General features: G+C 35.8%; 1 protein-coding gene across 7 annotated transcripts in view; it reads right to left on the minus strand.

The window, feature by feature from the left end:
• Cped1 (cadherin like and PC-esterase domain containing 1) overlaps window positions 1-24,397 on the minus strand; it is a 250,834-nt gene that overhangs the window by 167,080 nt on the left and 59,357 nt on the right. For all 7 annotated transcript variants that reach the window (XR_013435263.1, XM_078040309.1, XM_013362253.4 and 4 more), the window contains one exon: window positions 17,958-18,033. Coding sequence is in view for 6 of the 7 variants with exons in the window: in XM_078040309.1 (XP_077896435.1) it covers window positions 17,958-18,033 (76 nt within the window). In the remaining variant the exon portion in view is untranslated. The remainder of the gene's footprint in view (window positions 1-17,957; window positions 18,034-24,397) is intronic.

Raw genomic sequence — 24,397 nt, forward strand, 5'->3', positions numbered from 1 at the left:
GTCCCGGTTTTCAACCTTAGCTAGTTGAGCGGATCATTAGCCAAGTGCCTCTGACCTAGTTTATGTCTCATAAATGACTAAAGAATTAACCAATTAATTGAACCCAAAGAGTTGGGGCCTTCGTATCTAAAGGCCTAAATGACAACTGGTTCTTAAAATTGTTAATTAGGTGTTAAATTATTGAATTATTTCTTCCTGTTCTTGTTTGGATTTTAACCTCTACAGCTTACCTGTTTCTTTTTCAGGTACAATTTAGGCAGTGGCATTGAATTCTGATGAATACTTCTATAAGGATATTCTTTCATTTTTTTTCAGACATCTGTCATCTTTTTATCACCAAGAAGCTTTTAGCATATATATGAATTATATAATATTTATGTACACACATTATATATATATGTATATATATATATATACACACACACACACATACATATACATAAAAAAAATTTTCCAGATATTTTATGTACTCCAACCCTGACTTTAGGGTTTTGACAGCAGCATATTGTGTGTCCCTGTGTAGAAATCCTAGACTTGAACTTCCTATTCTAAACTGCTTCTTAGATGCCTTAGAACAGGAAGATAAGAAATCATTTGTATCTTGCTACTTAATATCAAATGCACTAAATGTCTTAGGGAAAATACTTTGTGACACCAAAGAGCATTAGAGTCATTTTCAGTAAATTGGGCATGTGTAGTCCTTGCTTCAAAAATTCTGTGAGCTCTAGCATCACCCGGGTTTAAAGTCACTAAATAACCACTCAAAGTCTGTTGTTTGGGACTGCGTAAACCCAGCCACTGGAGTTGGATTTAAAAACTTGAATTGCAAGTAGTAGAAAGTATCCAAGTTAGCTGGCAACAGTGAAAATAAAATATCAAAGCCCTGGTTTTCCTCTCTTCCTTTCCCATCTAAGGAAGATGGATACATATTATATGGAAACCAAGTCTTTGTTATTTTATTTGGGGTAGTAGGAGAAAATCAAATGCTTGATTAATCTCTATAAGTGAGCTGGAGAGAGGAGTGCACCAAGAGCCCAAAGAGGAGAGAGGTTGGTCAGGATGGCATTTGGTGAAACAAACAGAATTGGGCAGAAAAATTAATTGTGTGATGAATAAGACAAATTATTGTCTGTAACCCCTCATATGGCCCCCCGCCAAAAAAACAAATACTATTTAAAATTTCAAACTGCTCTTCAGGCTTTTGGAGTCAGATGTGCTGTTGCTGGAAGGGGATGTTTCCATTTGTTTGTTAATTTGTTTGTTTATGAAAACATGATGCTAGCTTTCTCAGAGGGTCCTTTCTGCCTGGGTCCTCTGCCTTGCTGCTGGCCTAGTCCCACTGGGTTTGAGGTGGGGTTCTTTCTGCCTGAACCTTTGCTGTGACGCCTTCTGTGGGTCCCTGTGGGGCACAAGAGGCAACCGGCAGACTTAGAAAAAACACACAAAATTTCCAGAAGGAGCAAGGCTAAACTCAAAGAGTGTTCATTCAATTTCATGGATCTAGAGTGAAAAGTAACAAAAGTTCACAGGCACCATTATCCACCAAATGATTTGTAATTCAGGTTTTCATGGCTGTTCTTCAAAACTCCTCACCTAATCTCCAACTTGCAGCTAACTCTGATTTCCCAGAGCATATTATCCTTCACTCAACCTTTCTTTCCATTCCCTAAATCTGGTTTTTCATTCCCAAATTACTTAAAACATCCAGTCTCTGTCAGCCCTTGGAGTTTTGAGTTGACATTAGGACATGTTTCAGACAAGAAATTCTCAAAATTGACTTCAGACTCTAGTTTTTTTTTTTTCTTTCTTTCTTTCCAGTTTTACTTTTCCCTATGAGCAGCATTCTATATGATCAAGGGCTTTTCATCCACCAACAGTTTAAAATATTGTTTAAATAGCTTACAAAAAGCAAAACACCCTATTAAAATCTGTCCAACAGGTAAAACTTCCTTCAATTAAGAGCTCAGAGTGCACCTGGCACATTTCTCATTTTGTAGATTTACCAATAAATTGTGTAATTGGAAAAATTTAAACATTGTTTTGTAGGCAGTACCTTGCATTTTACAGCCTGTTATGAATAGAGTTGAAAGTTCTTTCCTTTAAATGACACAAAAGTGTTCTAAAATTGGCTGTGGACTGACTCACACTGGACTGTGACAAGGAATATAGAAACAGAAACATTACAAAACACCAGACTGAAGACGACAAATTAGGCATAAGCAGTTTACTTAAGCACGTCATCTCTCCCCACTCATTCCTTACTCTGTATTTAGATTCAGAGTACACTTTCCTGCTTCTGCAATATTTGGAACACAAAGATAGAAATAATGATGGCTTTATATTCAGAGGGTAAATACATCCTTGTATCCCAACTCTGCTTATGAGAAACACTTCAGGTCTGGTTATGACATTATTGGAACACGGTAATATGAAACACGCTACCACGAACACCCAAAAATAGAAAGAGAAAGAAAAAAAGCGCCTGTTTTTCTTTTTTAACTCTGTGGTCAATGAGAGATGGTGAGGTGCTATCTGGTTATTATTTACTCCCGTGGTAGAGTGTTAGTGTGAAGCTACTTTCTGTTCCACCAGCAGGCTGCTGTCTCTGGCCTTGACTGGAAGAACTGTGCGTGAGAACTGGCAGCAAAGAATCAATCTGTCCTAAATCAAAAAGAGGTGGATGGCAAGAGAATCCCAAGATAACAGAATGACATGAATAAGGAGGGCAGCTTTGAATGTATTGTTTTATATTCCATAGACTCTATTTCTCTCCAAGTTTTATGTCAAAAGCTAAAACAACAGTAAAAAAAATTGTTTTCATATTGTCTGTAAAGTTTTCAAATTAATGTTGGAAGTATAATATCATACTCTAAAATAAAATAAAGAAGGTTCTGCCTGCTGAAGTGAAGAAGACAATTTATTTTTTATTTATTCAAGTTTTGGAAAATACAAAGAGATTCTCAGGCCATGGGCAGGACAATGACTGGTATGATGGGCTGTGGCTCCAACAGCTTCAGCAGCAGCAAGGGGACAAGCAGACACAATATGGACCTCAGCATCCCTGACATTGAACATGGCACCTTAGTCATAGATGTGGCCAGATGCAGCAACAGCCTCCACCAAGTGGGCACCATTGAGAGGAGGGACCAGTGATGTGCAGCAGATACCACAGGCATCAGAGTAGAAATGAATAGTGAATGCCAGGTTATGGGAGAACTGTACTCCTGAGCACACAGTATACACCTTCTAAGACAAAGGGAGTATTTGGAGGCATCACAATGATTAGGAATGCTATTGAAATTTAATGGATGAGGGCTATAAATGTTAGATGTATGCCTTGTGTAATAAATCTGATATTTGTTTGAAATGCATTGGTGAGGTAGAAAAGTCCAGCATCTATTTAGTTAGGTGTCCATTGTCATTGACCAATGCACATACCAAAATGGCTGCTACAATGTGAACAATCCCCTTGAGCAACAATAAGTTGTTCTTTATCCTGCAAAAATTGTAGTCGCCTCCTGTGACATTGGCATGGATAAAAGACTGATTGGTAATTATTTTAAATCAGACCTTGTCTTGAGTCTTGTCTTAACTTTATAAAAACTTATTTTTTCTCAATTTTAATATACATTAAATTTTTCAAGAAAATAATTCAATGGCCAAGGAAGAGAACAGTAATCTTTGTTTTATTGGTGACTTTCTCAAGAGTTTTTACCATTTTGGAAAGGCACATCACCAACAGTAGCATTCCCACGGAATCTTAGTTCTCCCTATAATATCAGCACATCAGTCTGCATTTCTAGCTGTCATAATCATGGTGTTTCTAAATAGGAGTGGAAACATTAGAGTACTATTATCCTCTGGTGTCATTATGCATAAAGACTTACATATTAAAGTGCATGTTGCTATATTACAAATTATTTTCCTAATTGTCCTTTATATTATAGTAGGATATTTTATTAGTCATTTTTGGTCACTATGACAAAACACTGAGAAAAACAATTTGAAGGAAGAAAAATTTATTTTGGCCCACAATTCCAGACATCTCAGTCCATGGTTGCTTGGCTCCATTGTTTCTAGGCCTGTAGTGAGGCAGTATATCATGGTAGAGGAGTGAGGCAGAGTTTAAAAAAAAAAAAAGTGCACATCTCACTGCAGCTGAGTAGGGGCACTGGAGTAGAAGGAGCTAGGGACCAATACATATGCATGCCCAGTAACTTACTTCCTCCAACTAGGTTCCACCTGCTACAGTTCCAATACCTCCCAATAGTTCATTCAGTTACCATTTATAGACCATCAATGGAATGATACATTGATGAGATCAGAGTCTTCATAATTCAATAATTTCCTAAATGCCTCATATCTGAACATTACTGCACTGGGGACCAAGACATCAACACATGAGCCTTTAGGAAACATTCAAGATCTTAGGAATCATTCAAGATCTAAACTTTAGCAGGTATTATACTGATTTGTTAAAATTTGGTGTGTAGGTGATATATATATATATATATATATATATATATATATATATATATATATGTACGTGTGTGTGTGTGTGTGTGTGTGTGTGTGTGTGTGACTGCAGTATGCTGTTATTAAGTTCTTTGGGTATAGACCAAGGAGTGGGATAGCTGGATCAAATAGTGGTTTCATTCCAAGTTTTCCAAGGACTCTCCATACTGCTTTCCATATTGGCTGTACCAATTTGCACTCCCACCAGCAATGTATGAGTGTACCTTTTTCCCCACATCCTCACCAACACTTATTATTGTTTGTATTCTTAATAGCTGCCATTCTGACTGGAATGAGATGAAATTTTAGAGTAGTTTTGATTTTCATTTTTCTAATTGCTAGAGATGTTGAACATTTTTGCATATATTTGTTGATTGATTGTATATCTTCTTCTGAGAAGTGTTGTTCAGTTCCTTTGCTCATTTATTTATTGGGTTATTTGTGGGGTGGGGTTTTGGTGTTAAGATTTTTGAGTTCTTTATATATCCTGGAGATTAGTGCTCTATCTAATGTGCTGTGGTAAAGATTTGTTTCCAAAATGTAAGCTCTCTCTTCACCCTCATTGATTGTTTCTTTTGCTGAAAAGAAGCTTTTTAGTTTGAATCCATCCCATTTATTGATTCTTGATTTTAATTCTTGTGCTATAGGAGTCTTATTAAGGAAGTCAGGGCCTAATCCAACATGATGGAGATTTAGGTTTACTTTTTCTTCTATTAGACACAGGATCTCTGGTTCAATTCCTAGGTCCTTTGAGTTTTGGGCATGGTGATGGATACGGGTTTAATTTCATTTTGTTGAATATGGATTTCCAGTTTTCCCAGCACCATTTGTTGAAGAGACTATCTTTTCTTCAATGTATGTTTTTGGCACCTTTGTTAATATAAGATAACTGTAGTTGAGTGGATTAGTCTCTGTGTACTCTATTCTGTACCATTGGTCTACCAGTCTGTTTTGATGCCAATACTGTGCTGGTTTTGTTACTCTTGTTCTGTAGTATAGTTTAAGGGCTAGTATATTAGTGCCACCTGTTTTATTCTTCTTGCTAAGGATTATTTTAGCTCTTCTGGGTCTCTTATTTTTCCAGTTGAATTTCATGACTGATTTTTCTATTACTATGAGAAATGTCATTGGGATTTTGATTGGCATTGCATTGAATCTGTATAATGCTCTTGGTAGTATGGTCATTTTGACAATATTAATTCTGCCACTCCAAGAACAAGGTAAGGATAGAAGTTTTATTCCAGGTTACTGAGTCCTGAAAAACCTGAGTCCCACCAAACTACATTGAAGTGGTAGCTAATAATTATCAACTAATACTTACTGAACAATGAAACACAACACTGAACAATTATGAAATACTTACTGTATGAACTGTGCCAAATACAATAATACATTAACCTCATCTATTCTCTTAACAATTGTAGAAAACAGAATGATGATCATACCTATATTATAGACAGAAAACCGAGACATAGAGAAGGTAAGAAACTTGCCCAAGGACACTAGGCTATTATGTGACCAAGATGAGATTTACACATGGAACCTGGCTCTGTCTGCACCTACCACTATGCTCTAGCAATTGTGTAATCAGATCACAGCAATTACCCATTCTGAAACTATTTTCAAGAACCATTAATTGCACCAAAATCATGTATTTCCCATAAAACATAATTTGGCTCTCCTCACATTCATTAACCCACGTTCTCAGATTGGTTGATTCTTTACAAACCAGCTTGGCAGTGAAATCAGTGAATTCTAAAGAATATCACAAAATCCTGCTATGATGGCCAGGAAAGCAGCTTCAGAAAGCAAGAACAACTAATTCTAGGCTTTTCCAAGTGACAAAAGGGGTGTCATCATCATTCTAATGGCCCAGACCTGAGGTAGGTGGCTGCACCCACATCTGACTCTCCCCCTACTGCAGACACATGACCACAGGGTAAGGTTTGTCACGGGAAATTTTTTATTCCGCCCAAGAAAAGGTTGTAAATGGCTTGGGGAGTTTAGGCCAGAATAGGCACATCAGAAAAGGGGTAACAAGAGAGATTAGAAGGACCCTCAAGGGAGAGCCTGCGGGTGAGAATGGAGATCCCCAGTTCTGGCTGTCCCAAGGCTGGCAGTTTCCACCTGCTACCAAGTGCCCAGTAAAGACACTAAAACAAACAGAACCAAAGCAAGCCATCTTCTGCCTGCAGCAAGTACACTTAACTCTGCTCACCTGTAAATACTGTCATAAAAATAAATTAAAAGGATTACGCTAGTTAATGAAAGAAGAGGAAGAGAAATAGAATAAACAAATTCAATTTCTTATTAACTTCAGCTTTAAGAGATTTTTTTAAAATACCTCCTTTTTGTTTTCTTTCATTATAATAGAGGATTAAAATACAGAATAATAGTTCAAGTTTATGGATATGGATGTGCTATTTTCTAGCTATATAGCTCAGAAAGTGACCGCCTCTAGGTTAGAATTGTCTTCAGTTCATACATTCTCACAGATTTTCAGAAAACGGTAAGGCAAAATGGGCCATGCCCTTAGACAATGTGGATAAATTACCTACTTCTGTCTTTTGTGGGGTGCATTGACCCTTGGGTGTGGAAAACATTTGACTATGCACACTGGGATTACACTGCTGCTATGAGTCTATGATGTCATTATTTAAAATGACTCAGAAGAAAAGAGTAAATTCTATGTTTCACCATTAGATGGTGCTAGGAGAAGTTGAAAGAAAATAAGTCTCAAAAGTTATTGATGCAATGAATCATAGGGTTGAAGGGGGTTTACTGTATAATAGAGTCTGTGTTTCTATTTCAGTCAGGAGTACATCCAACTCATCATTAAAGAGTAAAACGTCTTCCAAATCTACTCTATTATTCAGTTAATTATACTTCTGCCAAGATAGCTGTCCTTTCTAATCACAACTTCAACTGAGGATGAAGGACTTTGCGATTGTATGTAGGGATATGAATGTATTTCTCTTTGTTGGTGGTTCGCTGCAACTCTCATTTTTGGCTTTTACCAATATATTTTGTAACAGAATATGTGAGATTGGAAAAGACTAAATGTCTGTTACAATGCATTGGTCCCAATAAATACTCTCATTAACTATAATAGTAACAATGAGAAATTCAAGGAATAATCATAACAAACACCATCCTTCCATCAATACTATATCACATCACACACAGTTTATGAAATGGTGCACATTTCAGCTAATGCATCATGTTTGTGGACTTTTATTTTCTAATACTGATGATATGTTGCAAGTCAAGAGTCCGTGCACAGCCCTGGGGACTTCTGTGAAGATACGTGAAGAAAGCTTTGAACACTGAAACTTACTGACCATTTGTTTGTTTTCATAACACTTGTAATTTTTATGTTGTTCAATATCTGTCTCTACCACCTGAAGGAGACTGGGAGAATGATTATCTTGAAGTTCAACTCATTGTACCACCTAATACTGAACTCTTTTTAAAATCTATCTTTATCTTTCTCTCTCTCTCTCTCTCCCTCTCCCCCCCTTTCTTTCTCTCCTCCCTCCCTCCGTGTGTGTGTGTGTGTGTGTGTGCATGCAAAATGAATAGATTTTTAAAAAATATTTTTTAGTTGTTGATAGATCGGTTTTTTTATTTATTTATATGTGGTGCTGAGAATCGAACCCAGTGCCTCACACATACCAGGCAAGTGAGCTACAACTGAATCAGAGCCCCAGCTCCATGAATAGATTTTTAAAGTGCATAAATGAACAGATCAAAGTTTCAGGATGAATTTTCACCATTCCAGCAGCTAAATCCTGGAAGCTGATTGTGCTCTTTCTTAACCTAGCTCTTTTAAGTCCCAAGTGGAGCCCCTGATGGATTAAAAATAAAAATGTTTGACCATTCCTGCAAGAATGTCCTCAGCTATTTTGCAGCAGCAATGTTTTTCAAGTATCTTATCAAGATTTTCATAAGAAGACCTAGCAATTTAGTTGCACACATAATGGTTTAGGAAAAATTTGTATGGATAAAATATCACAATCACTACTTAGGTATGCCAAGTGGACAGAAGAATGATGTAGTTTCCAATTAAAAGTCTACAGCAAGCAGCAGATATTTTTCTCATTTCCAAGGAAATGAAGCAAAGCTATGCTATCATTTTCTTCTCTTTATTTGATTTTGGTTGTGATCAGTTAATTTAGATATTTATGGTTCAAAGACTGAGCTGTGAATTTTATAAATAGATCAGACTGTGTGGGTGGTCAGGGCATTGCATGAATTCAACAGTTCCATGGGTTTCTGCCTGGTCTGTGGTTGTGTCTAAAATTCCCACCAATGGATTATTCATTTGGGTTGAAATATTTCCTATGGGGGAAAAAGTGTACTTTTGAGAAAAGAAAGTATATCACCACTAATTAATTTATCAGATTAGCTAACTCTAGGGAGCAGAAGCAAGAACTTGGAGCATATGAGGATTGAGGTTTAAGAGAGCAAATAATCAAGCATTACACAGGAAGACAAATCTACATGAAAACCAGCAAAAAAGGATGTGGGTAGTCAGCAGGTAGTATCAGACCTCTTTGGTCCTGAAGAGAAGGAAAGATTAATATTCTCCTTCTTTAAGTTGATTTGGGGGCTATTTATGCCTAAAAAGTTCTGTGAACTTTATCATAGCCAATCAATAAATACTTATCAAATACAAAATAGGTATCTGATGGTTTTGTTCATCTTTTATTTTCTTGGAGGCCTATTCTCCCCTATTCATGTGAATTTGATGGAAACTTCCAATCATAATGCCCTGACTTCTTTACTCATCTCTGATATTATGAGTTTAATAGTGTACCACAGACATTTGCATGTTGAAGTCCTAACTGTACCTTGGAATATGACTACATTTAGAGATAAGGCCTATAAAGAGGTAATTAAGGTAAAATGAGGTCATTGGGTTAGACCTTAACCCAATATGGCTGGTGTCCTAAGAAGAGATTAGAGTACAGACATACAGACCATATGAGGGCCCAGAGAAAAAGAAGCCATCTGCAAGTCAAGGAGAAAGGCCTCAGGTGAAAATGAACTAGTTGGACTTTTAATCTTCCAAACTATGGGAAATAAGTTTATATTAGTTAAACCACTTAATCCAGGGTACTTTGTTATGATAGCTCCTAGCAAACCTACCTGGCCAGCAAACTGGCCAGGTAACTAGTCTCAGCCCAATCACTGATAGAAGCTATTCTCCTGGACACAATGTTGACCTGGGTGGTCTGGTGACCCACAGTGGCTTCTCAATTTGGAGGTGAAGAGAAATGATAATGTTTCTGAACTGGAAGCAGTTCAGCCATCTTCCCAACACGTGAGAAATGCATATCTGCAAAAAGAAAGAATTATGAAGACAACACAAAAAAAAAAGAAATGAAGCTAAGACCATCACACAAACACACTCACACACACACACACACACACACACACACACAGAGAGAGAGAAAGAGAGAGAGAGAGAGAGAGAGAGAGAGAGATGGATGGCAGGGAAATCCTTTCTGGAACCAGTTAATCTTGAAAGCAGATCTATCTTTGATTTAACCAACTAACCAACTCACTTTTGTTTGTGCTAGTTCAAATTGCGTTTTGTAGTTCTTTGTAGTTGCAAAGAAAAGAGCTCTCATCCGGACACTTATTATGCATATATTTTAGTTAAGGTAGAGACATATGATATGAAGAAAATATTTAGCCATAGGGAAATTTACAATTGAGATGAAATAAGAGGCCTTTATATGAAATAGCAGCAGGCAACATTATATATTAAATCACAATTCCCAAATGAGTATGAGAGAAAATAAATTCTGGGAATGGCAGGAAAAAAAAAAGAAATCACATTTTGTTGGAGTGGTTGTCAAAGAATGCATACACAAAGAGAACAGCAGTCATTCTAACTAAGACATGTCAAAAAGGTATTTACGGGGGCCACCAGGAGGAAGGAAACAAAGGGCAAAAAAGAAGATGAAGAAGAGATGATCCTACCCTTTATTAAGCAAAGAAATTCCATTCTGTTTTATATATATATAAAATATATAAAATTATATATATATATAAAATATATAAACTTTTGTGTGTGCTCTTTTTTAATGCTTATAGTTTACAAAAACAACACACTCCACATCCACTGCAATCTCAATCAATGCTCTTTCCTTCTTTCTGATTTAGATTTTTCTGGTCATATCTCATATATCCTCACTCTCTTTCACAGGATCCATGTGTAAAAGAAGCTAAAACACAATAGTCAGCAAGAAGTGAGAGATTTATTTCCTCCACCCTGAATGCAGAACCATCAGTATGAAGAATCTGCCCAGAAAGCAAATCTATAAGCAGTACTGAAACATCTCTGCACAAATGAAAAAGATCTCTCACCATTGTCTTTCTGTGCCATCCTCTGGCAGTCAGCACTTAGCTTCTCCTCAAAAGAAATGGTGAACAAATATGGAAACCTTTGGGGTTAAAATAGCACAAATATAAGAGCCTACCTGAGAGAATTACTCTTCCATCTCTAGCCTACATCCATAAGGATCAATCAACAATATGATAAAAGCCTCAACTTGCCCCTTTTCATAGCAAGGAGGTGCCTGGCTGCAAGGATAACTACCTGGAAGTTGCCAATACACTATGAAATTCATTGATATTTCTACCTTGGTTGTAGATAATTTTATGACAGTTATCTTGTTCCTTACTTGATACAAATATTGTATTATTTAAAATAGGCAATTGTGACCAGGAGGAATAAGACAGTATTTCCTATTACTCCTGCTCCTCTTCTGTGTCTCATAGTATAAGCTCAACATTGAACTCTGTTGAGCAAGTGGATAAATCAGTCTAAACAATGGCAAGACTCTTTGATGATTGTCAGGGTTCTCTTCCACAAATGTGACCCCATTTACTAGCTTTGTTTCTATTCCATTTATTTTGAACATTCAAAAATATTAGAGTGAAAATTATATAACAGGGACTCTGACCATGCATTGAACTTGAACAATGAAAAAATAAGGTCCCACCTTCAAGAAACCTTGGTCCTTGTAGGTAGAGACACTCAAACAAATTCAACAAAGATATACTGCTCCAATGGAGGTTTTTACAAGGTACAACAAACAGAGAAGAAAGTGTAAATCTTGCTCTACAAATTAGGTAGACCTCACTTTGAAGAGCGTCTTGAGTCAATGTCTAAAAGGACAATAGTCTAAACTTTTAATATGAAATATGTACACAAATATCCCTAGTAATTATCTTTAGATTAGTCAAATTTGGGGATACTTATTTTCTTCTTTATTTATTTCTCATATTAAAACCAATATGCTCAATTTGGAAGGAATGTGTCCTTGGCCTTCCACTTGGCTTCTCTCAAGCCTAGCATCTAATTTGTTTGGCCTAACTGATGACTTGATAAAACTCTAGTTAAAAATCTCTTTTAAAAAACACATCCACACCATCACATTCTGCTGGCTTTCCTTTTGAAATACATCCTGACCATGGAGGAGAGGGTCTTCTCTATCTACATTGAATTCAACAAAGCATCAAGAACTATCACTTAGTTCCATCAACCTTCAAATGCATGGAAATTTCCCCCAGATTCTTCTGTAGTGATAGGACCATGAGCAATCCTTAACATTTTGTGGAGAGGATGTATATTTTTGTAAGAATTTTAGAGGGTAATTGAGGGAGGCTGCCTACAGGCCAGCTTTTCTGGATATGGTGGTTGATCAGGGCTAGTGAGCATTTTCTATTTTAGCACTGTGAGGAAGCCATTCTAGAAAGGAAGAGCAGTGCACTGGTATAACTTACTACCACTTTTATTGTGTATAAGCTGAAAAATCAGACTATAGAATTTTTCTGTGGTTGGAAGGAAAATACAAATGTTATAGGTAGGAATAGGGAAGTACTTTAGAAGGCACACTAAGTGTTTGGTAGAGGAAAAGGTGTGACCAAAAAAAAAAAAAAAGACTGATAGAGAAAACTGCAGAATTGAAAGTCTTAGGACTTTCACAGGACTTTTCAGTATCAGTAGCATTGAAGGAGTGAAGAAGTCTGAAAAGCTGTGATTACAGAATGGTGAACTAGTTTGAGCTTTCACAGAGTTCCAGGCAATGCAATTCACCTAGCAAGGCTACAGAAATGGGAGCCTGAAGTGGAAGTGTAATGAAGGTCATGGACATGATGAGATCAAAGAGCTGTGAAGCCAGGGTGATGAACGGGTCACCTGTCCACACATAAAAGCCGACAGGAATGATGGCAAGTTTGGAGGGGAGCGGGAGAAGTTAACCCAAGTGATAATGTACTTAGTGAATAGGATGAATGACCCAAACACTGGTAGAGACTAATAAGGAAGAAAAAATAGCAAAGAGTCATTGACAATCTCTCCCAACTCCAGAGTTAAGGTTTTAGTAGAAAACACAGCTTCGTGGTCCTCTGAGGTTAGCAAAGCTGATTTGTGAGTAAAATGGAATCTGGAGTCACCAAGGACTTTGGGGAAGGTGAACATGTGCTGAGGGGGAGAAGCCCAGAGAAGCATAGAGATAGGTGGGGGTAATGAAGGACTAGGCCACTGGATGGTAGCAAATGGTCACTGAAATTTTACCAGGATAGGAAAAATGAGGGGATTTTTTTTTTAGGTTCCCAACAGTGCAACTATGTTGAGAGATAGGTCGGGGGAGGTCACTTGCTATTGCCTTGTGTCTTCAGCTCTTCTTGAAGACCAAATGATTTTTGTTGAAGAGTCTTTACATTTGGTAACAGACCACTCCTGGAAACCTACAGGTTATCTGGCCTCTGGAGCGTCTGAATTTATTTTGTCACATATCAGGGCCCTGTTAGCAGGTGTAACACCTGTTCTAGACAAAAATCTATCCCTGGATCAAATTAGAGCACAAAAGAGCTATTTTAGTCCCTCAGAGCAAATCTAAGAGGTTTATTTTACACATTTATGAAAGGGTAGAGGTAAGATTCCTCTTGATACAGTCTGCATAATGGGCTAGATTATACAGAAGCAAGAAAGGAAGTGGGAAGATATGGTAGCATTGACTTGGACTTGGCAGGTAATGTGGAGATACAGAAAAGTCGATGGATTCAGCAAGCTTTGGAGATGGGTGGCTTGCTGAGGGACTGAACGGGAATTTGCATGTACTTCCAGAAATTCTGCCAATTAGAAATTCATTGGATTTGCAGTCTTTTCTAAAAATGCAAATAAATTTAAGAAGCTTATGACGCGGGCAGGAGTGTAATTTATTCTGAATTAGTTCCACCAGTTTACTTCTGATATCACCTTGCTGAAGTCAGTTATACTAAAGAGAGGAGAATTTTACTTGGGGAAAAAATGCTTCACATAAGAAACATAATCATGTGTGGCACTGAAAGTGATAGTCTTTTGGAATGAGAGAAGCATCAAGGAGCCCACTGAAACCAGAGTGGTGTGTCAGGATTGAAGAACAAGAGAACAAGCAAACTTTGGCCTTCTCTGCTTGTAATATTAGAAACAATAATCACAGCCAGGCAGGGTAGCACAGGAGTGTAATACCAACAACTCTGCAGGCTGAGGCAGGGCAATCACAAGGTCCAGGCCAGCCTCAGCAACTTAATGAGACCCTGTCTGAAAACAAAAAACTAAAAAAGAACTGGAGATGTCGCTCACTGGTAAAAAGCCCTTGGATTCAAACTTCAGTACAAAAAAGAAGAAAAGAAATAATCACCAGTACCATCTCAGAGAAGTGACTATTATTGATCAATGTTTAAAAACAATTTCAATTATGTTATGTCAATGATATTAGTTTATATTTGGTAGCTGGTATGTAGAATTTTGTAAAGCCTCAACTTGTTTAGATATAAAAAGTGTTAAAGTTTATTATATTCTTTTTTCTATATGTATTCACATTATTTTTAAAAAATTAAGCTATAGATTCTAAAATGTTCAAAATGTTATCTGTGATTCAAATCTTGGTATATATTTCAAACTTCACATGAAAGCCAATGCTCAGAACTAAGATAAAACTACTGGAAAGAATGAGTTATGGATAAAAAAATTGGCACACTCCTCACCAAGACTTCTTCGATGGAGAAGCTGCACTAAAAAGAACAAAAACAACAACTCAAAACCCAAGTAAAACATTTCTCTTATGTTTTGTTTTGTACTTGTAGTTCAAATATGGGAAGGCAATTTTTTTATAAAAAAAAAAAAAAGAAAGAAACCAAACTTCATAAAAAGCTTCAGAAAGTATTAGTGACATATTTGGGCCAACTAAATATTGTAAAACTTTTTGTATCAAAAGGCAAAGCCTTAAATGGCAAGATAAAAATAAAGTCTTGGTGCTAGTCAGTAAAATTTCCATGGATGCGTGCCCTTCCATGTGAGTCACAAGTCTAAGGTCAGGTACACTCTGGCTATGAAAGGAACATACTGTGTTAGCCTTAAGTGCTGCCTCCAATCCCTCCTCTGCATCTGGCCAAAACTCTGTCCTGCCTCACTTGCAGGGGTCCCAGACACATTCACCAGTATTTCATCCCTCACTTCTTAGTATTCTAGTCCCTGCCTACTGCTGAAGATAAAGGCTGGAAGAGCAAGACTCCATAGGGAAAAGGTGCATTGAAATGATGGGATCTCAACATTATTGTCCACAGCTACACTGCGTATTTCTATAGATGATTAAACTGAAGCAAAATTAAGTTTTAAGCCTAGCTCAAAGTTCTAACTCAGATTATGCTTTAGAGTTAGAACTTGTCAGGTGTTCTCTGAAATTGTTGGAGACACTTCTGTATGCATTTTTCATATTGGTGCATATTTTATAAATAGAGGTACTGACTACTTTTGTTCTCAACTATCTTTTCAGATATTTATGTAGCAGACAGCTACATAAATGAAAGATAGAGATGGTATCTCCCTCCATAGGAGAGGGAAAGTGTGGGTTTTTTCCCTCAATCTAACAAAAATCTGGGCAAAAGGCAGACATATTTACTGCCCATTATAAAAGATCCATACTCCCTACGCTTAGGGTTCCTCTAGTGAAAGGAAAACAGGAAGTACTGAATTGTCACCTAGCTGGTGAATGAGTGTAAATGTTGGGAGTTTGCCTATTGCTATTGCTGTAACTGAGAATATTATTTGTCTCTGACCTAGGTATCTCATGTCTTCTGACAACACCTATAAAACTGTGGCAGGTTGACTTGTGAGCTTGGAAGCAGGGTAAAATTTCAGACCATTTGCAGTTTTTGACAGAAACATAAAATCTCAGTGATAAAAAATCATGCAAAAAGAGAAAATATCAAGTACTGTGAGGTTTGATGCTTGATTTTTCAGATCTAGGATGATGTAATTACCAGTTTTTGAGCATTAGTGATGATATGTAACATGTTTTATTCTTCAAATTAAATTATATACACATATATACATGCGTATAGAATTTACTTGATTTTTTAAAATTAAACATATGAAAAGGTTTATTTTTCTGGCTTTATACAATAAAGAAAGCCAAAAACTGAAATTAAGTCACACAATTAATAAGTGATGGATCTTAAGTCTCTGGTTTCAAAATTTGTGTTTTGTCAACCTCCAAATAAAACACAGCTAAAATGGCATAGGTCATTTGGCTATAAATAAAATGTCTAGATTATATAGTGTAATGTTTAGTCTTACCATTTTTCTTTTTTAGCAGTACTTAGGTACTGACATGCTGTTATCTAATCTGAATTCAATATTAAATATTCAGCATTCACAATAAACAAAAATGTTTTTTATTTTTATGAATATTGAGTTTATATTATATATTGTGTAATCATAGTAGCATCTACAACAAAAGCTACTGTTTATAAGATTTAGATCAGAAAATAATGCTGCAAATACATTCCTTTAAAGCTACATATCTAAAAAAAATCATCAGCTAGAGAAAGATAATATGGTAGTAGAAATAATTCCATTTAAAAGGCTATGTATTCCATGAAACTATCTTGTTAGTCACAGAGACAAATAGAAAATTAACATATTAGACAGACTGGGAAAAGGACTACATATGTCTAGACTTTATAGATGTTCTTGAGAATGAAAAATATTTAAAACAAATGAAGACAGAAAATACTTCCTAATTTTATGGAAGCAAAAAGTAAAATGTAGGCTTATATAAGACTTGCTTGGGGAATTTTTTTAAATCGATAATCCACTTCAAACCATAAACAGGTTTTCACTTCTATGATTCCATTCTGCTAACTACAATGCTAAAAAATTTAATGTTCTGAATCAACCATTTTGAAACATAAATAACAACAGAGAAAAACATACTTTAAAAATCCACTGAAGGCTCTGTTCAAAATGCAAACAATATTTTTTTCAGATTGCTTTAACTAATAGAATGCTGGCTGGGTATTTATTAATATAATATTAATGGAAGTCAATTACCTTACTTCTCAGAAAATTCCTTTTTTATAAAATTAAAAATGACCCAGTTAGAGCTTACCAAAAAAATTATAGTCAATTATAATTGTCATATAAAACAATAATTACAGAACCAAATTTATAGAGCTATTTATTTAGAAGTGTATCTTAAATTGAAAGTTGAATTACCAATTCATTTATATTTTACTTCCCTATAAATGACAGGAGGAGACTATAGTCCTCACTGCAGAGCATGCCAAAGGGGGTTAGGTTTGCTGTGGATAAGGAAATCCCAAGGAGAGGCTGATAGGCTAATATATATCATCAGTTTTCTGACCACTAAGACATAAATTATTTAAAAAAAAACAGAAATAAAGATATGCATATCTAAATTCTAATTATGTAGTGAAATGCCTTCTAGGGGCATAAACTATTAAATCTTAAATGGATTTTAAATAAGAAATCTGAGGAACCCCTTCACCAATGAGTTTTAAAGTAGGCCATAATTTTGTCCGTGAGGGTTTATTTCATCTATAAAGGCTCATATACCTTCTGATGTTTTTTCCCACTGTGGGAATCTATGCAGAAACTGGAGGAGGTCATTTTTATCCCAAATTCCTAATATAGTCAAGACACAGAATTTATTCATTCAGTATCCTTTCTTAGACATGTACATTCTAAGGATTTGAGAAAGGAGAAAACAAATTAAGATCAGAATTACTTAATCATAAAAAACAATTTTAAAAAACCCAGAGTTTTATATAACTAAGAACTCTAAAAGAATTGCTTTTAAGACAAAGCAGCAATTATTTTAAAGAGAAGCAGAAAAGAGAAAAAGAAATACACATCTAGAAAATTAGAAGGAAAATGGAAAATTAAAAAATGCCATTGCTAGGCTTCTTATCATTCATTATCTTTCCAACAGCAAAACCTGTGGATTATAGAAGATATGGAGATAACAGAACTGAGAGACAAAGGACCTAAAGGTGGTATTCTGAGACCTGGTAGCTTGGTGTGTGCTTAAGACACATATGTCATGAGTTTATACACAAGGAAACAAAATGAAGATTACCTGGAAATCTTCTAATTATTTGACATAATCCTTCCTTTCTGCAAAGCTGTTGCTGTATTTCTGGCACTATATTTATCTGAAAAGAACAAAAAGGACTCTATTGAGTTAGGTATTCATAAATGGTAAAGCAGAGAAAACACAAAAACTTAAGAGTCTAAATGTGAAGCACAGTCTACACCATCCACATCCAACCTTCAAATTGAGTCTACATTCATATTCAGAATATGAAAATGATTTGATAACAAAAAAATCTTGCCCTTAGAAATCTTCAAAATATTTGGGAATGCTTTTGAAAGCTGTTTTTAGATTTCAAAGTTGTTGCTTCATGTAAAAGGAAATACTTATGGCAAATATAGTAACACAAAAAACTTGACTGTTTCAAATTTTGCATTGCAAAAAATAGCACTAAAATACCTCAAAGTCAACTAAAATTCCAGAGATCCAGAAGCCTTCAGTGATTTGCATCACACAGTTATTCAGTGGTAATTCAGTGTTAAATCTGTTTCAAAACTTTGCATTCAGTCTTCATACTGAAGGGCATTATTACTTTCAGACATGAAAGCCAATCACCACAAATCTCTATTTTAAGCAAAATTGATTCTTAGAAAGACTTGTAAGTTCTATCATAAATTCAAATATAGTTTTTTTTGCTTACAAAGAAAAGAGGCAAACAAATTTAATTCTCTCCTTTTGTGAATTTACAGATTTATAAGCTGTCATCAACTAAATCCCCAAACTAAGGCCACATATGGTAAAACCTTGTTAAAACCAATGAAAAGAAATCCAAGTGAATTGGCTTAAAAATCAGATTCATTTTGGAGACATTATTGATTTCCTTCTAACTAATTCATCCTAACTTAACAAACCATTGTAGTTTCTCCATTGTGCCCTGCTGGCATGACTAGATAAAAGGAACTCAGCTCTTCTTGAAGGAAAAAAAAAAAAAGAGGACACCAAAAAACATGGGTTATAGTGTCACTTCTGCATTTAATAGAATTGTCACATTGAGTGTATCTTTCTGCCTTATTTCAGTTTATTCTTTGTAAAATAAAACATTGAGAGCCTTCGGTCTCTGAGTTCTACTTCGGGTCTAAGATTTTATCAATTCTATAATTAGCTGTAGTGTTTTAAAAAATGATTCATTAACAACATAGCTTTGAAATATTGCATCAATTAAATATCCTCTAACATTTGCAATCTTATTAACTTGTTTATTTATTTAGTAAACTTCCTTTCCCTCAATAATAGGTAGAAGAAGAACAAACTTTAGTCCAGATCCTATATGAATGAAGCTAGGGCTTCAGCAGAACCCACTACTGCATTAGGAGCACCCTAAATACTGTATTTTTGTTGAAAGTCTACAAGGATACCAAAGTCTAAGTTGCTTACACTCATTTGCACTTGAAATTGGGAAAAGGCTGTCAGGGCAGTAGATTTTCTGTTTTAGGGTTGTATATCTTTCTCAAATTAAAAAATGAGACTTCAGGGTCTGATGGTAAGAAAATAAGGGCTCCCATAAAGCTCTGGATGCATCAATTCAGAATTCTCGAGAGGAGCTGGAGGGACTGGCAGAAGACTGCTAAGGTACTGAGAATCCAGAATGGAAGTGATTGTGGTTATTTAAATGAACACTCAAAGTCTGTTTCTAAATTAGATTCTGACAAGCTTTGAAAGTCAATGAAATTGAACCATTTTCTCCACATAAGGCAGCAATCACACCATTGCTAGTGACTTGATAGAAATACTCAGAAAGAGATCCACTACTAAGTAAGCAACATCAAAGGCCATAGACTGGCTCCATTTCTTTTCTAATTCTCTACTAAAGGGTTCAGAGTAAACGTGCTGCACTGTGGATGCAACTGTGTTATGCCACCCCATCCTATGCACACTGAAGGGAACAGAGGAGTCCTGGTGAATGAACAGCAATAATTACAGAATTTATGTAGATACAGCAATGGTAGAATACGGCTAGCCTGAATTTCAGACACAAGGTTAGATTACTGGGTCTTGTCCAAGAGATGACTTGATGTGAGGCACAGGTTCAGGAAGATAAACTGAATCAGGAATAGCAAAGGACTTGCTTCAAAAAATCAAAGTCAAGCCAAGCGAAGCAACATCCTATGCTTCTGCCTCCTATTTCCCTTAGTCACCCCATGCACACAGCCCAACGACTTCTCCATGTGCTCTTTCCTCCGAAGTATATCTTTAGAATTCAGAAGAGTGGGAGACGACATAATCGTGGTGACATGTGACACCAGAAATATCATCTCTATTCAGCTCTGGAACTGAGCAACAAATTAAGCAGTTAAATGAGCAACTCACAAAAATTGACATTAGACCAGTAGAGGACAGGGATTGAGGGATAGAGAGAAGGGTAGGGGGTAAGGACATATTAGGGAATGCAATCTACCAAACTCTTCACATTAACATAGAAATAAACCACAATGATGTATATATATGATATATTTACATATCTGATATATATTCCATTGTTATAGTTTGGATGTGAGGTATTCCCCAAATCTCCTGTGTTTCTATAGGAATATTCAGAATTAAAAGAATTGAAGTGTAAGAGCAGTAAACTAATCAGTCCATCCTAGTTTAAATGGGCTGAATGGTAACTAGGCAGGTGGGGCATGGCTGGAGGAGGTGGGACACTTGGAAGCCTGCCCTGGAAGGGTACATCTTCCAGGCAGCCCTTTCTCCCTGCTTTCTCTAGGCTTCTTGACCCTGCTGTGAGCTGAGCAGCTTTCTCCACTAAGCCCTTGGGACATGATGTGTTGCTTCACCTTGGGCCCAGAACAATGGAGTCTGCTGTCTATGGACAGAGACCTCTGATACCATGAGCCAAAGTCAACTTTTCCCTCTCTGAGTGGTTTTGGTCATCACAATGGAAAAACTAAAACTTTCACTCATTAAAATATCAATAGAAAAGAAATCAATAGAGTTGAGCAATCAGATCGGATGAGGGAGAAAGACAGGGAAAGGGAAGATTGGGGAATGAGACTGATTAAATTATGTACGTGTATGAATAAAACATAATGTATCCTATTATTATGGACGATCACATTGTACCCATTAAAAGCAGAAATAAGGAGCAACTGAGTACAAAAAGGTGAAAACATTCAAGGGTCATGGATTATACAGTGTTCCAATCCAACCCTTCGGATTATTAAAGCTAATAATGTTCTCCTATATCTTAATGCCTTTTGTTTTTTGATTTATCATAAAATATATAATTTTGCATCATTACTAAGTGGAATATCATCAGAGTTTTAATTTGGATTAACTGACTTATATGGTGAAGAGTTTCTTCAGTTTAACTTTGCAATAATTTTCACAGCTTTTACTTTATTTCTAAAGAGCAATCTTAGGTTCACAGCAAAACTAAGCAGAAGGCATAGAAATTTGCCAAATATCCCATGCTCCCAAGTTTCAACATCCTCAGCACAAACAGTGCATTTGTTTCACTTGGTGAACCTACACTGACATGTCATTATCAGTTAAATAATCATTTTAATAAATACCGATCTTACATTGGGTTTGAATGCTTTAAATACAAATAATACAGTGTCTGTGTCATACATAGACTGCAATTTTTCTAACTTGGCACAAAACTTTTTTGAAAGGTCTAGTACTCGTGTATAAAATAATAATGATATTTATACCCTGGGATATTTCCAAGAGATGAAATTGGGATAAAGAAAATGCTCATTTTAAAAGATTTTGATCCCAGCACACCTTCCACAAACTTAATCTGTGATAAGATGTATTAATTTGTATTCATTAACTGTTGTCAGAAGCAAAAGAAAAATCACTCTTCTTTTGAGACTTATTTCATTTAAAAAAGCAAAAATTACAATGAGCATTTAGAAAGTGTGCATAAATCAGAAAAAAACCAAAACCATACTAATACCATTAACTTGTTAAGAAGAGTAGACATTTGGATTTAAATTATTGATAAACTGAAAAAAAAGTACCTAAGAATCTAGTCACTGGAATAATGAGAGTAACAAGCACAAAATATTATCTCTTAGGAAACTGTTCTTTCCTTTTTATATCCATAGACATATTTATGACTTTTATCAAAAATTAGTCCTTCTCCCAAACTATCCAATGTCACCAGCAAGGAAAAGAATTAATGACACAAAAATTTTAAAAAGCTAATCAAAGAAAGAAAGGTTTTCTGGTTTTTGTTTTTTGTTTTTCCCTCCTCCCTGGTGTTTCACAATTATTGTTCCACAAATTTCACCTGACAGAGCCCAGCATGCTTTACAATAACAGCCATTTCTGTAGTTCTCAGTGTGCCAAGTACTAAAAACAGCATCCTGGTTTTAGGGACTACTAATCCTACAAATATTTAAAGCTAGAAATGAATCCCTCTGCTTTGCAACACCAGCACCCGTCTGTTTGAGATGAGATAGAGCCCCAGTTACTAAACTTAGTGTTACCCAAATAGTGGCTCTCACTTCAATTTCAATGTTACACAGGCCAAGACAGTTTTAAATTCATGTTTCAATCTTCCTGACTAGAGAGACTCATGGCCATTTCATTATCAATTATAGATATTATGATCACTTTCATTAAGCACTAAAATTACAAAGTTCTAATGTGGCTAGTAATCCTTGTTCAAACAGGTGCCCTTTTTCTGTTCCCTCCAAGGTCATTGACAATTCTACAACATCCCCAACCAAGTTGAAGCAATTTCTGTTTTGAATATCTATGTTATTTACATAAATGTGTCATGGTTCATAAAGCTTCAAATTATTCGCTCTCCAAAATGATAGTGATCTACATGTATCATTGAGAATTTATGTATTCTTTAAAAATACTTAGTAGATTAGGCTGCAAGTTTAGTGCCCAAATACTTATTTTGAAATTTTCTATTGATATGATTGAGAAATCAGAAATTTGAAGTCAGCTGCCTAGGTGTGAATCTCGGTTGCTTTATTAATTAGCTATGAGCCCTTACACAAGTTTCTTAGCCTCTCTGTGTTTCCAGTCTCATCATCTATAGAGAATGCACATGAATAAATATGTAAGCACTTAGAACGGGGCTTGGCACATAGTAAGGTAATGTATTAGCGATGATTATTTATTGTTTCTGTCTTTAATGTATCTCCTAGCTATATTTCACCATTCCCATTGTCACTCCACAGGTCCAAGCCATCCTCATCTCAGTACCACATTATTGCAATAACTGGTCCTTGCTCACTGGGTACTTGTGTTAACATAGCAGCCAGAGCAATCCTGTAAAAACTGTAAATGGACTCATGTTACCTTTCTGCTCAGAATCCTCCAATAACCCTCAACCTCACCAAGAATAAAAGCCATAGTCCTTACAAGGACCCCAGACCCCCCAACTATTGAATCCTCCACTATGAGTATATCTTGGTCCTCACCTCCCAACTACACTCATTTTACTCCAGTCTCCTGGGACTCATATTCTTCACACAAGCAAAACACCCTCTTTTTACTGTATGCCCATCGTTTCCTTCCTCTGTGTCTGTGGTTTTACTCTATTCCCCAGTATAAGAGGCCATCTTCTAGGCCATACCCAAATGTTTCTTTCTTGGTGGAATCTCCTCCACTCATCTAAAACTCAACCTCCCAGTGTTTTCTCACCTTAGTTTATTTTTCTTTTTTAGTACTAAGTACTATAAAAGTACTTCTTTGTCATCTAAAGAATCATATTTTTATCTAATGATCTCTTTTCCCTTTATCTCCATTTAAGTAACTAAGCTCCCTAAGAGTGGGGAAGTTTTTTTTTGTCTGTGTTGTTTGTTAACAGCTATACTCTCAGTGCCTAAAACAGTTCTTAATACAGATGTTTAATAAATAATCAGAATGAACAAAGGGATAGATGAATAAATCAATGAATGGATAAAAATAAATGAATGATTTGATAAATCCAAGAATAATGTTACTGAGACATTCAACAAAGAAAGCTCTCTCAGGATTTTTGTGGCCTCAATCTTGATAAATGGCAATATAAATTTAGTGTAAAAGTAAGCCTCAAGACAACAAGTTTCTCAAATGAGACTTTTTCTATTTTTTTTAAATAAAAGTAATCCAGACATAACCACATTGATAGAAAGAACTCTTTCTTATAGAAGAATTCCAGTAAATTATTGTAAATGGAAGGAGAGAAATAGGAAATTGACATTAGATGAACAGAATAATAATTATTGTGGGCAAGATCTATTTCTAGATATTAAAATTATTGGGCCAAAATTTAAAGAGAAGATATTAACACAGTCTCAAGTTATCATTCCCTATGATATATATTAATCACTAAGGGGAAAAACAGTAATGCCACTGTGGAAAAACCCATAGATGCCATCTTCCCCAACAGATGAAGGTTAACATCACTACTAAAAAAAGCCAAACAGACATTACATGCCTTATGATATTATGAACTGAGAAGGGCATATCATTTG

This window comes from Ictidomys tridecemlineatus, chromosome 2 (genome assembly GCF_052094955.1).
Source record: "Ictidomys tridecemlineatus isolate mIctTri1 chromosome 2, mIctTri1.hap1, whole genome shotgun sequence".
NCBI classification, from domain to species: Eukaryota; Metazoa; Chordata; class Mammalia; order Rodentia; family Sciuridae; genus Ictidomys; species Ictidomys tridecemlineatus.